Source organism: Erinaceus europaeus, chromosome 16 (genome assembly GCF_950295315.1).
Source record: "Erinaceus europaeus chromosome 16, mEriEur2.1, whole genome shotgun sequence".
In the NCBI taxonomy this organism is placed as follows: domain Eukaryota; kingdom Metazoa; phylum Chordata; class Mammalia; order Eulipotyphla; family Erinaceidae; genus Erinaceus; species Erinaceus europaeus.
Window position 1 is genome coordinate 4,975,838 of NC_080177.1, and position 14,815 is coordinate 4,990,652.

The 14,815-nt window shown below is 57.2% G+C and overlaps 2 protein-coding genes across 2 annotated transcripts in view; one reads left to right on the forward strand and one right to left on the reverse strand.

The window, feature by feature from the left end:
• HERC1 (HECT and RLD domain containing E3 ubiquitin protein ligase family member 1) overlaps positions 1 to 10,097 on the forward strand; it is a 172,628-nt gene extending 162,531 nt beyond the window's left edge. The window contains exons 70-77 of the mRNA XM_060175709.1: positions 1,426 to 1,595; positions 2,486 to 2,655; positions 2,899 to 3,064; positions 4,993 to 5,069; positions 5,803 to 6,055; positions 6,359 to 6,511; positions 8,523 to 8,828; positions 9,484 to 10,097. Coding sequence (XP_060031692.1) covers positions 1,426 to 1,595; positions 2,486 to 2,655; positions 2,899 to 3,064; positions 4,993 to 5,069; positions 5,803 to 6,055; positions 6,359 to 6,511; positions 8,523 to 8,828; positions 9,484 to 9,669 — 1,481 coding nt within the window. The 3' untranslated portion in view covers positions 9,670 to 10,097. The remainder of the gene's footprint in view (positions 1 to 1,425; positions 1,596 to 2,485; positions 2,656 to 2,898; positions 3,065 to 4,992; positions 5,070 to 5,802; positions 6,056 to 6,358; positions 6,512 to 8,522; positions 8,829 to 9,483) is intronic.
• Positions 10,003 to 14,183, reverse strand: FBXL22 (F-box and leucine rich repeat protein 22). Its single transcript, XM_060174359.1, has 2 exons — positions 13,638 to 14,183; positions 10,003 to 12,064 (listed from the first exon to the last, which is right to left on the reverse strand). Exons 1-2 carry the CDS (start codon positions 13,970 to 13,972, stop codon positions 11,737 to 11,739), a joined length of 663 nt encoding a protein of 220 aa, XP_060030342.1. The 5' UTR covers positions 13,973 to 14,183; the 3' UTR covers positions 10,003 to 11,736.
• Between the last annotated feature and the right edge of the window lie 632 nt (positions 14,184 to 14,815).

Sequence of the window (14,815 nt, forward strand, 5' to 3'; positions counted from 1 at the left end):
GGGCTGCAGGTGTCTCCGTCTCTGTATTTCCCCTTCCCTCTCAATTGCTGCTGGTTTTTTAATTTTTTTATATTTATTTATTTTTCCTTTTGTTGCTCTTGTTTTTCATTGTTGTAGTAGTTATTATTGTTGTCATTGTACAGGACAGAGAGAAATGTAGAGAGGAGGGGAAGACACTTGCAGACCCGCTTCACTGCCTGTGATGCAACTCCCCTATAGGTGGGGAGTCGTGGGCTCGAACTGAGATCCCTACGCCGGTCCTTGTGCTTTGTGCAGGTGCACTTAATCCACTGCGCTACTGCCCGACTCCCAACTGCTGCTGTTTTCTATCTAATAAATAAGTAAAGATTTTTTAAAAAAATATATAAAAAACAAATCTTCATCTTCAGGCTGCACCTCTTTCAGCCCCTCAAGCCCTCTGGTGCCTGAAGCTCTAGGGTCTCCTTGTAGCAGCCTTCGCCTCCCTCTGGCCAACCTGTCTGCTTCTCAGTCATGGGAGTCTTTGGAAAAAACTGCTTGCCGAGGCCGCTTTTCTCTCAGATACCCTCCGAGAGCACAGCAGGGCTGCCGAGGGATTCCACAAGGCAGGAGATGAGTTGCTCACAGGGCCCAGAATGCACAGCGCTGCCCACTCTGCACCAGTTCAGGCGCCCTGGGCCCTCTGCCTCCAGACATCTGCTGAGCACACTTGACTCTGGAGCCACACTGCCCGGTTGAATCCTGGCCCCCCGTTCCCCACTAGCTGGGTAGCTCTACTCTGTGACTCAGTGTCCTTGTCTGTGAATGGAGGGTAAGGATACCGCCTTTTGGGGTAAATGAGCCAGTTCAGGTTGAGCTCTTAAACTAGCGCCAGGCACATAAAGGCAAGCTTTTATTTATAGCAGTCAAACATCTGGATTGAGCCCCATAAATCTCGTGTCTTTCCTTCCTCCTTTAAGTCTTGAACCCAGGATCCATGCACGCACAGTACTGCTGAGCTGACAACTACTGAATCTCAAAAAGCAAATTTGTGGGGCTTTGTTGTTGGGTTTTTTTTTGTTTGTTTTTGTTGAGCTAAGCCCCATAGTAAAAAAAAAAAAAAAACGTTTTCCATCATGATAAGTAAAAGTAAGGGGGTGGTTTGCATAATGGTTATGCAAAGAAATTCTCATGCCTAAGGCCCCAAAGTCCGAGGTTCAATCTGCACCATCGTAAGCCAGAGCTGAGCAGTACTTTGGTTAAAAAAAAAAAGTAACGCTCAAAAATGAGCAGTGTGTTAACAAACGGAGATGAACTAATAAATAAAGGAGCTGCTACATGATAAAGCAAAGACAGAAAAGCAATTCTGGCGTCAACAAGGTGGGAACGGGTATGATATTCAAGTATGTCAGTCTCTGCGCTTTTGCTAACGCAGCGTGTCTTCTGTCTCGTCCGCTCTCTGCACAGGCGTGTCGGTGCCCCTGCAGCTGGGCCTGCCCGACGCCGTGCCCCCGCAGTACGGGGCGTTGAGGGAGGTGAGCATCCACACGGCCAGGGCCCGGCTGCGACTGCTGTACCACTTCTCTGACCTCATGTACTCCTCCTGGAGGCTTCTGAACCTGAGCCCCAACAACCAGGTAATGTGCCAAGGGGGCAGCGGGCCTGTGACACGCTCCCCAGTCCTCAGGCCTTTCTCTCAACCCTTCTGCACACTCAGCACTCACGAATGCAGCAAGGGCAGCAATTCTGGTTGGGGGGCTGCCCAGATGCTGGCATTGTGCCGATGAACACAGTGCCAGGAGCGCGCGCACGTGTGCATGTGCGTGTGTGTGTGCTTGCGTGCTTGCTTCGGTTTGCCCAGAGCTCTGGGAAGCATGAGTGGGCAGGCAGGCGTTTTCTGCAAAGTGTGTGATTTAAAAACAGAAGCACACAAAGCTAAGATCACCATGGCCAAGGCTGTTATGTGGCCTTTCAAACAAGTGTTCTGGGTCCTGTGGACAGAGGTGGGGCTGGTCAGGTAAACGTGACTGGGATTTAGAAGCAAGCAGGCAGGCTATGTTTGGTGAGTGGAGGGCACACCTACCAAAACAGGGAGCAGTTTGCAAAACTGTCAGACACAAATTTGCCAGTCGTGGGGCCCAGGAGAGAGACCTGACCTGATCATTAGGAGAAAGAGAAAGCCAGCCAGGCCACAGCACACTAGAGAGTGGAAGCTAACCAGCTGTGCCTATTCGGAGGGAGAAATGTTTCTGACATAAAGTGAAGCAAAGCAGCGGGAAACTGTTCAGTGGCATGACCTCAGTGTGGAGAGGGAAACTGGAAAGAAAGAGATGGTGCTGGTGGGGTTATCTCCACAGACAGAATGAGGGGCTCCTGGACCACATCTCTCACCAGAGGAAACTCTTGAGCCACTGGGACTAGTCACTGGCACACAGCTGCTGCTGTTGAGGCATTTCCCAAGGAGCTGTGTTCTAGCGGCGAGGGGTGTCCTGCCTCCTAAGCCTTGCACGTGTCCTTCCTGTTACAGAGCAGCACGTCTCACTACAACGCCGGCACATGGGGCATTGTGCAGGGGCAGCTTCGGCCTCTGTTAGCCCCAAGAGTCTACACCCTCCCGATGGTGCGCTCCATAGGGAAGACCATGGTGCAAGGCAAAAACTACGGGCCTCAGATCACTGTGAAGAGGATATCAACCAGGTTAGCACACGCTCCTGTCCGTTACACTCACTCGCTGTTTCCTGAGAGGAACATTACTCCTGGCTTGTGTCTGAGCTTCAGCTTCTGCTCTGAGCACACAGGACAGTGGCAGCACCTGCATTTGTGGGGCCGCAGTGGGCCGAGCCCCTGTTGGGCTGTTAAGCTCACTGCTCCTTCACAGAGGGGGAGTTATTCACACATGCTCTGGGGGTTATTTCATTCTGTTTTCCCTTTCGTTTCAAGGGGACGAAAGTGTAAGCCCATCTTCGTCCAGATTGCGAGACAAGTCGTGAAACTGAACGCGTCAGACCTCCGCCTGCCCTCCCGAGCATGGAAGGTCAAACTGGTGGGTGAAGGAGCCGATGACGCAGGGGGCGTGTTCGATGACACCATCACGGAGATGTGCCAGGTACGCGCGTGCCGCAGGCCCTGCTGAGCCGTCCTCCCAGGTGGTGGCCGTGGAGTTGTGCCCAGTGGTGCATCTGTGAGGCTTTTCCAGAGGGAGCAAGAGTGCTACTGAGGGTTTGAGAGCCCTGCTAACCGTGAGGTGCCGGTGAAGCACAGACAGACGCCTTACCGGCTAAATGCCAGTCTGCCCACGTCTTCCCATCTGCTGGGGTCTGACTGGCAGGACAGCGACACGACCCATTTCTGAGTTAGCCTGACACTTGTGGAGCACAACAGAACTGATGATTCCAGAGGAATTAGAAAAGCTAGTGTTTTTGTTTTGTTTTGAATGTATATCATTTGTTTCATTTTGGGGGCGAGGGTGGTGCCCCTGGTCGAACCCACACAATACCATGCAGAAAGATCCGGGTTTGAGCCCTGGCTCCCCACCTGCAGGGAAAGAAAGCTTCACAAGTGGTAAAGCAGTGCTACAGGTATCTATCTTGCCTACCCCTCCTCCCATCAGTTTTTTTTTCCTGCCCTATCATGTAAAATAGGAAGGAAAAAAAGATCAGTGACAGGGTGGGTTCCTAGGACTGGCACTGAGTCCCAGCGACAACCATGGTGGTAATAAGGGACAAAAAAGCATTTGTTCCATTTTAATTAGATAGATAGATAGATAATAGATAGATGATAGATAGATGATAGAAAGATGATAGATAATAGATAGATGATAGATGATAGATAGATGATGGAAAGATGATAGATAATAGATAGATGATAGATAGGTGATAGATAGATGATAGATAGGTGATAGATGATAGTTAGATAGATGATAGATAATGATTGATAGATAGATAGATAATGATTGATAGATAAATAGATAGATACCAAAGCACTGCTCAGCTCTGGTTTATAGTGGTGGAGGGGATGGGAGCTGGGACTTTGGAGCTTCACACAGGGCAGCTTTTTGCATAACAGTTATGCTGTCTCCTTAGCCTTGAATGAAAGGTCTTTTTGTCTGTTTTCTTTTGTTTTTCCCAGAGCACTGCTCAGCTCTGGCTTGTGGTGGTGCTGGAGATTGAACCTGGGACTTTGGAGCCTCAGACCTGAGAGTCTCTTTGCATAACCACTATGCTGTCTATCCCCGCCCCCAAAAGAAATAGTCTTAAGAGAATCTGGACCAGTGATTTAAAAAAAAAATTTTTTTTATTATCTTTATTTATTTATTGGGTAGAGGCAGCCAGAAATCTAGAGAGTAGGGAGAGGTAGAGATGGAGAGAGACAGAGAGACACCTGCAGTACTGCTTCACCACTTGCAAAGCTTTCCCCCTGCAGGTAGGGACTGGAGGCTTGAACCCAGGTCCTTGTGCATTATAGCATGTGTGCTCAACCAGGTGCGCCACCACCTGGTCCCCCAGTGATTTTTTTTTTTTTTTTTTTTAAGATTTGTAGCAACAGCTTCACTTCTGGATCAACTCTGACCCTCCCAGCTCTAACCAGTGTTGGGATTTTTTTTAAGCAGTTGTGACAAAAATAACTCTTGGCTGCGGAGTCTCTGTACTCTGGAAAACATATCCCAGTTTCAGCCCAGAACTGACTGGCCCTTTTCTTTATGCTGCAGAGTGTTTCCTTCAGAGAGGAATTTGCCCACCTCATCATGTTTGAAAGGTGTTTCTTACTTATTTATGCCAGAGAGACAAAACCATAGGGATCGCGTAGACATGTGCAGTCAGGGATTGAAGTCAGCACCTTGAGAAGCCTGACCGCCCTGACAGCATGCCGAGTGACAGCCAGAAGAATAATGATCACAGAGATAGAAAGAAAAAGCACACGCCTCAAAGCATGTCTTCCAGTGAGGTCTTGAATGTAACTGGTTTGCTCTCTCGACGCACTTGACTCGAACTCTCCACACTTGTGGTTTTCCTTATTTTTTCTTTTCTGTTGCAGGAACTTGAAACTGGCATCGTTGACCTTCTTATACCCTCCCCCAATGCCACTGCAGAAGTGGGTTACAACAGAGACAGGTGAGCAGGAGCCAGCGTTTGCCGAGTGTCCGCCGTGGGGGTGGCTGTCGTGATGGTGGTGACAGAGTCGGTGGTGGCCCACGGTTACTGAGTGTCGACACCGCTCCACGAGCTGTACATACATCACCCCACTCAGCCCCCGTCCTGTCCCTCCCCAACGAGTGGACCGTCATCTGTCCCCTTTCACAGACAAGGAAGCTGAGGCACTTACTTTAGGACTCAGCAGTTATGATGGGTCTGACTCAGTGCCGATACAGAAGAGAGGAGGAGACTCGGATTTGATCTTGGGGTCTGGCTTCCTCTCCAGAAGTTGCCTGCGCCAGGCTCTGATGAAGGGCTGAGATGCTGTCGGCTCATAGCATTATGGATTGGGAAATTATACTTTACCCCTTTATACCATCTTTATAAAAGTTTTTGATTCTGGACCCTGCTTCCTGGATTTTAAATGATAACTAATTTTAAGAAGTAGAGGCTCCTAGAGCTGGTGGCTTAGGGTTTAGCAGATCACCTGCCTGCTCTCCTGTGGTTCTCCCAGAACTGATTCAACGTCCGCCCCTGTGCTGTTCAGTTGAAAACAGGCCCTGGGCTCCCTCAAATGAGACTTGAATAGCCGCAGGGCTGAGTTTTGTGTTTGATTCACTGACCTTGCTGGCTGGGTGGGTTTAGGCAAGTTTTCCTGCTGCAGACACATGGCCGGATGGCTGCATTTGAAATGTCCTCTTTCGCCCTGCAGGTTCCTGTTTAACCCCTCTGCCTGCCTTGATGAACACTTGATGCAGTTTAAGTTCTTGGGGATCTTGATGGGGGTCGCCATCCGCACAAAGAAGCCTCTGGACCTCCACTTGGCCCCCCTGGTGTGGAAGCAGCTGTGCTGCGTCCCGCTCACGCTGGAAGACCTGGAGGAGGTGGATCTGCTCTACGTGCAGACCCTCAACAGCATTCTTCACATTGAAGACAGTGGGATCACCGAGGACAGTTTCCATGAGGTAGAGCAGGCATCCGGGTCCTGCGGCCGCCCACTAGTCTTCCCGGGCCAGCTGCAGATGGGCAGCAGCTGAGATCACTCCTCCTCGTGAAAGTGGAGAACTGGGACCGAGGTAGAGGGAGGCGAGCCTGGGGTCCCCAGAGCTCAGCACATCTGGCGTGGGGTCCAGCAAGTCAGAGCACTGCCTGCCTCGCTTGCCTTGTTTTTAGTGCTTAGCCATCGATGAACGGTTGGCTGTATTTACAACACCCTTTCGGCCGTGGATTCTGCCATGTGATGGAACTCTTTGTCCTTCTTTTCTCAGATGATTCCTCTTGATTCTTTTGTTGGCCAGAGCGCTGATGGCAAAATGGTCCCCATAATCCCTGGTGGAAACAGTATCCCGCTCACGTTTTCCAACAGGAAGGAGTATGTAGAGAGGGCCATTGACTACCGGCTTCACGAGATGGACCGGCAGGTGAGAAGACACGTGTGTTAGGATTTGCTCCAAGTGAGAGCTAACGGGTTAACTGCATATGTTCAGCCTGTGGGGTTTATGGGCTGATACGCGCATATGTGTGTGCACAGACCGTCTCTCTGGGTCTCCTCACTGAATCTAGGCCTCAGTTCAGTTCTGAATGGGCCGCAGCTCTCAGGCAGACCTCAGTCCCTGCCTCTTCCCTGCTTTTCCGTCCTGTTCATCTGAGACACACACACACACACACACACACACACACACACACACACACACACACACACACACTCGTGTTCCTACACTGACACTTTGTTGGTGTCGATCAGCCTGGATAGCCGGTCCCCCAGCCCGCACACAGCCCCTCCTGTCCCATCTCATCTCATCTCATCTCATCGAAGTCCTGTGCATGACAGCGAGGGGCCTCAGGCACAGATGAGAAAAGTGAACGTTGACGCTGGGCTCGGGCCAGGCCTCTTGGCCAAGCTCTCTGTCCTTTCTGCTCCTCCTACAAAGGGACTTCCCTTTCTAATTTCCTTATGATTTTTTAAATTTTATAAAGTTTCTTTTCAGGGTAACATTGATGATTTTTATGAATAGAATGATTACTTTCAAAAGAAAAATGTGGAGGCCAGGTGGTAGTGCACCGTGTTATGCACAAGGACCAGGATTCAAGCCCCAGTCTCCTCCTGCACGGGGATGGGGAGGGGGAAGAGCTTCACAAGTGGTGGAGCAGTGCTGCAGCTGTCTCAGACAAAGGGAGGGGAAGGGTCAAGAAAAACCTACAAAAAAGCAAAATGTAAATTACAAAACAGTCGAAGTGGCCATATTGTCGCTGAGCCGCCCCCTAATGACAAGTCAGATTCCCTGAGGGTCTGTGTGGTGAGGAACAGGAATGGGGCTGGCTGTGGGCAGGGCGCCAATGGCCAAGAGTATTGACTTGACCTGGAATCCAGGACTGAACAAGTCCCACAGGCAAGGCCAGGAGAGAGCTCATCCAAAGAGTCTTGCTGGGAGTCTGGCGGTAGCGCAGCGGGTTAAGCACAGGTGGCACAAAGCGCAAGGTCCGGCGTAAGGATCCCGGTTCGAGCCCCCGGCTCCCCACCTGCAGGGGAGTCGCTTCACAGGCAGTGAAGCAGGTCTGCAGGTTTCTGTCTTTCTCTCCCCCTCTCTGCCTTCCCCTCCTCTCTCCATTTCTCTCTGTCCTATCCAACAACAATGACATCAACAATAACTACAACAATAAAACAAGGGCAACAAAAAGGGAATAAATATTTTTTAAAAAATTAAAAAAAAACAAATAGTCTTGCTTTGTGTGATACCCTGGGTTCAAGCCCTGGCACCTTAGAGGAGCACTGTGATCAGTACCGGCAGAGGTCCATGGACGAGTGGAGTGAGTGCTGGGGTGTCTGTCCCTCTTTCTCCTCAAGGAAGTAATTATGGGGGCCGGGCAGTGGTGCAGCCAGTTCAGCACACAGTTAAGTGCAAGGACCTGGTTTGAGCCCCCACTCCCCACCTGCAGGGGCGAAACTTCACAAGTGGTGAAGCAAGTCTGCAGGTGTCTCTCCCTGTCCCCCCTTCCCTCTGTTTCTCTCTGCCCTGTTGAATAAGAATAGAAATAAAATGTCCACTGGGAGCAATGAATTTGCAGTGCCAGCACCAAGCCCCAATGATAAACCTTGGTGGCAATAAAATAAAAATAAAAAGTGATGGCCGAGAAGGTGGCGTAATGGATAAAGTATTGTATCCCTGGGTAGCCAGGTTTGAAACTGCTTTCCCCAGAGCCCTGCTCAGCTTTAGTTTGTGGCCGGTGGTGCAGGGGATTGAGCCTGCGACCTGGGAGCCTCAGGCACGAGAGCCTGTGTGCTGTCTCCCCACAAGGTCCCGGGTTTGATCCCCAGCACGGCATGTGCCAGAGTGGTACACACGTGGTCACTGAGCTCCTGGGGGGGGTGGCTATGGACCTTGGGGGAGCACCCGCCCCCGCCCCGTGCTGAGCGCCCCGTCTCCCGAGCAGGTGGCCGCCGTCCGGGAGGGCATGTCGTGGATCGTGCCGGTGCCGCTGCTGTCCCTGCTGACGGCGCGGCAGCTGGAGCAGATGGTGTGCGGCATGCCCGAGATCTCGGTGGACGTGCTCAAGAAGGTGGTGCGCTACCGCGAGGTGGACGAGCAGCACCAGCTGGTCCAGTGGTTCTGGCTCACGCTGGACGGCTTCTCCAACGAGGAGCGCGTGCTCTTCATGCGCTTCGTGTCGGGCCGCTCGCGCCTGCCCGCCAACACCGCCGACATCTCGCAGCGCTTCCAGATCATGAAGGTCGACCGGGTGAGTCCGGGCCAAGAGCGGCTGGCCATCCCCGTCTGTCCCTGAGGCCTCCCCAGCGGCCGCAGGGTGGTCGCAGAGACCCCACGGCAGGACAGCGGAGGCGTCACGCCAGGCATCTCCGGACTCAGAAGCAAAGGCTGACCCCCCTCAGGGCCCGCACCCCACCCCGGGGGGACCCCACTCAGGCCCCAGAGGAAGTGGGGTGCCCTGACTAGGAAGCTCCCACATCACATCTGGGTGGTTCTCTCTCTCTGCCTGGTCTCTCCATCTGCCCAGGAACAGTAAAGTCACGTGCCGGATGGAAAGGAAAGGGAAAGAACAGACACAAGGAAGGAAAGGCAGGAGGAGGGGAAACCTAGTTCAGAGACATCGGAGAACTCGGGTGACGACAGTTCTGTGGGTGCAGGCAGGGCACTGAAGCTCTGGAGCTTCTGGTGTGCAGCTGAGCTTGGCAAAGGCTCGCGTGGGCTCCGGCCGGGTTCCTTTGTGACCTTTGCCCCCCGGGGCCCCGCGTCCAAGGAAACTTGCTCCGTGGGACTGTGCTCCCAGGGAATCCAGGGTCCTCTGCTGGTCCTGCCCCTGCAGCGCCCCGCCTCGGCCCGGCCTGCCTCTCCTCTGCAGGCAACCCCGTGACCCTCTGGCTCTCTCTCCACAGCCCTACGACAGTCTGCCTACCTCACAGACTTGCTTCTTCCAGCTGCGGCTGCCCCCCTACTCCAGCCAGCTGGTCATGGCTGAGCGCCTGCGCTACGCCATCAACAACTGCCGCTCCATCGACATGGACAACTACATGCTCTCAAGGAACGTGGACAACACTGAGGGCTCCGACACCGACTACTGACGCCTGGCCGCCCCGCGTCCGCGCTGACACTCGTGGTAACTGCGTAGATGTCTTAGCAACATAAACTGGTATTAGAGACTGGCCACACTCAGTTCCTCTAAGTGTAACCGAGAAATTAGATGTTTTGATTTTCTTTTCTGTGATCGTACCAAAAAGAGACAAAGCACTCAGTCAGGTTTTTTCCTCCCATGTTTTGGTCACTTTGATAAGTTTGCATGGAGCCATTTTGATGCATTTAGTTGGGAATGACACACCTTTTTTTTTTTTTTTTGTAAACGCACCCAGTGAACATGGAGTTGTACATTGTGTATAATTGTTCATTAGAAAGGACAGTTTTACATGAGTATTCATATATTTATTTTGTTTTAATTTGCATTGCCTGTGCAGAGTTCCTAATGCAGAGAAATAAAACTGATTCAGGAATCGGATCATGGGCTGCGTGTGTTACCCCCAGTCAGACTTCTAGCTCAGAGTCCAGGTTGGCCTCCCACCGGAAGGCACACAGGCGCTAACCCAGCTTTTTCCTTCTTATTTCAGAGGAGAGGGTGGGAAGACACCACAGCACTCTGTCACCCATGGCGCTTCCATGTGGGGCCAGGGCTCTGCACGGGGCCTCACGCTCAGTGGGCCCTTCCGATGGCTTGTTGACTCACAGACCTTCCTGCCTTCCTCCCGGTGGGAAAAGCCGTTTGCTTGGCCCCATGGAGCAGGGGGGGCCGGCAGCCTGAAGCACGACGTGCTTTTCGGGAACAGACCTGCTCTGCGAGGCCAGGGGGAACTGCAGCTCAGCCTTACAGCACCTCCTCCAGTGCCTGGGGCCCCAGAGGGCAAAACTTCAGTCCCTGGCCCCATTCTCCTCCTCTCATTCTCTCCTTCATAATAGGAAGGTCTTTAAAGGAAAAAAGTTTACAAGCTCACAGCCTCTGCGGGCAGAGAGGGCAGCCCAGTGGGCAGTGCTCACAGAAGGTGGCCATCACCGGTGGGAGCGACTTCTGTGAAGTGACAGAACAGCTGTCATGGCTGTGAGTGATGGGTGCTGGGGGCTTGTGCAGGCCAGGAAGCACCCAGCGCCGGGTGCCTGAGCCACTCGCTTGCCAGGGGCGCCCCGGTGTGGCCCCGGGAGAGCTTCCAGGGTCAGCGCTGCCGGCGGCTCGGAGGAGCCGTGCCGGGGGCGGCCACGTGTCGGCCGTGAGAGACGAGAAACCGGACGCGGAATGTGCCGTGCTTGCTTCCCTGCCCAGTGTCCGGTGGTGTTGAGCACGGGGACAACTTAGTTTTGTCTGAAGGAGGCTTTGGCTGTTACTGGGCCTCCGAGGGCCGGGGCTGGGGTGGGTGGCAGCAGGTCCCGGCCCTTTAATGCTTGGCTGAGGGGCTAGTCGGGCCCCCCCCTCCCCCACCTGTCGCGGCTGGCAGCGCGGCCCACCCTCCCAGTTTCCTCCACGGTACTCCCACATGTGCTGTTGGGGCTTGAACCCGGGGCCGCACTAACAGCGAGCCACCTCCCGGCCCCCCACGTCAGAATCATTTATTTAACAGTAAGGACGCAGGCCGGTGAAACAGGCGGGCAGAGGGCGCGGCGGGGATGCGCTTGGTGCTCTGCTTCGCGGTCGCCGCGATCTCTGGGGAGAAGGTGGCGGCTGCCGCTGGGGCGCGGGGCGCGGGGCGCGGGGAGCGGGGCGCGGGGAGCGGGGAGCGGGCGGGAAGCTCCGGGTAGCCGGGTCGGCCGAGGCTGCTCTGCGCTCAGTCCCGGCACGGCGACCCCAGCACGCCGCCGAGATCCCGGGGCCGGGAGTCAGGCCGGGGCGGGGCCACCTGCAGCCCACCGCGGGCCCCGCGCTCGCGGGCAGGGACACCGGGCTCGGGGGCGGCGCGGCGGACCTGCCTTGTGCCCCAGACCGCGCGCACGAAGCCCGGCCGCCAGGTAACGTGGCCGTGGGGCCTCCGCTGTGCCTGCGGCGAGGGCTGGCGTAGGGCGCGGGGGCGGCGGTGACCCTGCGAGCTCGGAGGGCCGGGGTGGCGGGCGGGCGGCTCGGGGGCGTGCCGGGCGCTCGGGGGGCCGGGGCGGCGCTAGCGGGGCGCGCGGCGGCGGGGCGCGGGCTCGGGCGGCAGGTCGGGCGCCATCTCGGCGCTGCGGTCGGCGCTCAGCCGCAGGTGCGGGCGCGCGTCGCGCAGCTGACGTAGACCGGCGGCGCTGACGTTGCGGCAGAAGTCGACGTGTAGCGTGCTGAGCGCGTGCCCGTGCGCCGCCGCGGCCGCCAGCGTGCGGTTGGTGACGCGCGCGCAGTTCTCCAGGCGCAGAGTGCGCAGGCGCGGGCAGCGGAGCAGCACGCCCGTCAGGCAGTCGTCAGTCACGTGGCCGCACCCCGCCAGCGTCAGCGTCGTCAGGTTGGGGCACCTGCGGGCGGGGGCGGGAGCGGGCGCTGAGGGGCGGCCTGGGCCGGGGAGCTGGGGGCCGGGGTCGGCGCTGGCTGCTCCAGCCCTGGGGCTGTCTGCCTGTCTGTCTGTCTATCGGTCAGCCTGGAGCAGTGACAGCCCCCCCCCCCCCAGCAGCAGATCTGGGGACGCAGGCCCGGCCACCAAGCCCCTTGTCCCGACAGTCTCCCTGGAGGGAGCTCAGTGGGCGGAGCACACACCTTACTGTGGTGCCCCGGGTTCAAGCCCTGGAACCGCATGCAGGCGCGGGGCGGCGGAGCGCTTCTGGTGTGTCGCCCCCCCCCCCCCCCAGCTGAACAGTCGCCGAGGCCGGTGCGCACACGCCCCCCTGCCCAAGGGCTTGGGTTCGAGCCCCTGCTCCGCACCGGCGGCACGGGAAGCTTCACAAGCGGTGAGGCGGGGCTGCGGGTGTGTGTCTGTCTCCCTCCGTCTCCCCTTCCCGTCTGAAGTTCTGTCCTAGCAAATCCAAGAACAGACAAGAAGTGGCCGCCCGGAGCGGTGATGCCGCAGGTGCGGGAGGAGGGACCGGAGCCCGGCAGGGGAGCGGCCACAGCGGCCCCGCAGAAACGGAACCGAAGCGGATGGCTGCCCTCCCCCCGCACCTTCTCCTGGTCTGATCCCAGCCTCGAACCCGGCACACGGCCCGTCCCCTCCGCTCCCACCTGCAGGCCTGCCGGGCTTGGGGTGCTGGAGACTCACCCCCGAAGGACTGGGTGTCTTTTATTTTATTTTATTTTATTTTATTTTGTTACCGGAACACTGCTCAGCTCTGGTTTATGGTGTTGCAGGGGACTGAACCTGGGTCTTTGGAGCCTCAGGCTTGACAGTCTGTCTGCACAGCCATTATGCTGTCTCCTCTCCCCTGCCCGGCGTCTTTGAATTTAAGGGGCCCTCGGGCACTTGCTGGAAGGGGGTGGCCTCTACCCCATGGCACCCGGTGGGTGGGCTCAAGTGAAAGGCAGGCGGCGCGGAGGGCTGGTGCTCTGGCTCCCCAGACTCTCCCTCTGCCCCGGCTGCCTCTCCGCAGCTTTCAGTAACATTTAAAAGCAAAAAAACAAAACAAAAAACCCACAAACTCCCAGCTGAGGGTCAGTGAAGGTGCCTGAGAGGGAGGACGGCCCTCTGCCCAGCACCTTGTGCTCCCTGGGCCATGGGGCCTTCCACCTGCTGTCAGGAGCCCGGCCCCGTCCTTGGTCCTTGTCCCCGCTGCCTGGGCTCCACCCTGTCCCCGTCCCGGTGGCCCCCGTCCCCAGGCCCCGTCCTTGTCCCCCCGTCCCCAGGCCCCGTCCTTGTCCCCCCGTCCCCAGGCCCCATCCTTGTCCCACCTCCAGGCCCCGTCCCTGTCCCCCCATCTCCAGGCCCCATCCTTGTCCCCCCCTCCCCAGGCTCCATCCTTGTCCCCCCATCTCCAGGCCCCGTCCCTGTCCCCCCATCTCCAGGCCCCATCCTTGTCCCCCCCCACCCCCCCCCCCGTCCCCAGGCCCCGTCCTTGTCCCCGCCACCTGTGCACACCCCCCCAGGCCCCGGCCGCCTACCTGGCGCACACGCGGCGCAGGAGGTCGCTGACCAGGCTCTCGTGGCGGCTGCAGATGCTGCGTTGCAGGGCGCTCTTGAGCCAGTCCTCCACGCCGCAGCCCCGCACACGGCTGGGCGGCCAGCACACGGCCAGGCTGCGCAGTGCGGGGCCCAGCACGAAGTGGGCCCTGGCCAGCTCGGCCGCCGAGCGGAAGTGCAGGCACGACCAGAGCGCCGGGTCCTCGAACACGGCGCGCAGCTGTGGGCAGGTGGCGGCCAGGCTGCTCCTGCTGTCGGCATCCAGGAAGGAGAAGAGGTGCAGCAGGCACTCGCGGTTGAGCTGCGTGAGGTGCATGGTGGCCGGCCTCTCCCTGCAGCCCTGGACATATATGGTCGAGGAGTGGCGTCTATTTTTGGAGAACAACTGTTGCTGGGGGCAGCCCTGTGGCTGCCGGCTGTCGCCGAAGGCCAAGAGCTTCCTGTCCTGGTGGTGGCTGGCAGACTCCGCCCCGGGCCCCTCTATCTGGGCTGGAGACCCCCCCCCCCCAGGTCAGTGAGGCTGCTGTCTCTGCCGGGCTGGGGGCGGTCAGGGGCCGCCTTGCCCTGCGCCTGGGTCTCCTTTTAGCAGAGGCTCCCAGGCCCAGCACAGCTGGCCGCGCAGCACAGGGTCAGCTGGTACCTCTGGGCAGGGTGCACTGCTCAGGGCTGGGGGCCGATAGCTGGGCAGGGTCCCAGCTGCCCCAAAGCAGGGCTGCCCCCTCAGTTTCTGGAAGGCTGACAAACAGGTGGGCAAGGACACAGGCCAGTTTTGCCGTTTGCATGGACGTGATGGCAGGTGCGCTTTTTACAAGGGCATGGGTGGCCTTTGCTTGGGGCCCTGCCCCCATCCTCACCCCCAGCCCCCACCCCAACCCCGCATGGCCTGGCTGGTGACCCACTGCACACCTGGCCCACTGAAGGGTATTCAGAAATAACGGCCGGGAGGAAAGAAACCAGACCTTTAATGACTTCCATACAACAGTTGAGGTTGGTGAGGCAGAGAAGGGGTGTGGCTAATCCTGGAGCCGCAGCACAACCCACACTCACTCACAGGAGCGCCCCATACCCCTACTGTGCTGTGGGCGGCCCTGGGCCCCGAGGCAGGATAGCCAATGCCCGAGCTGTGCTCAGGGCCCAAAAGGCCACTCACGACCGGGCA

Coding starts and splice junctions, on each gene's coding strand:
- FBXL22 (XM_060174359.1), bottom strand. CDS start 13,972: ATGCACCTCACGCAGCTCAACCGCGAGTGCCTGCTGCACCTCTTCTCC. Junction 12,065..13,637: donor CTGCGCCGCGTGTGCGCCAG/GTAGGCGGCCGG, acceptor CCCCGCCCGCAG/GTGCCCCAACCTGACGACGC.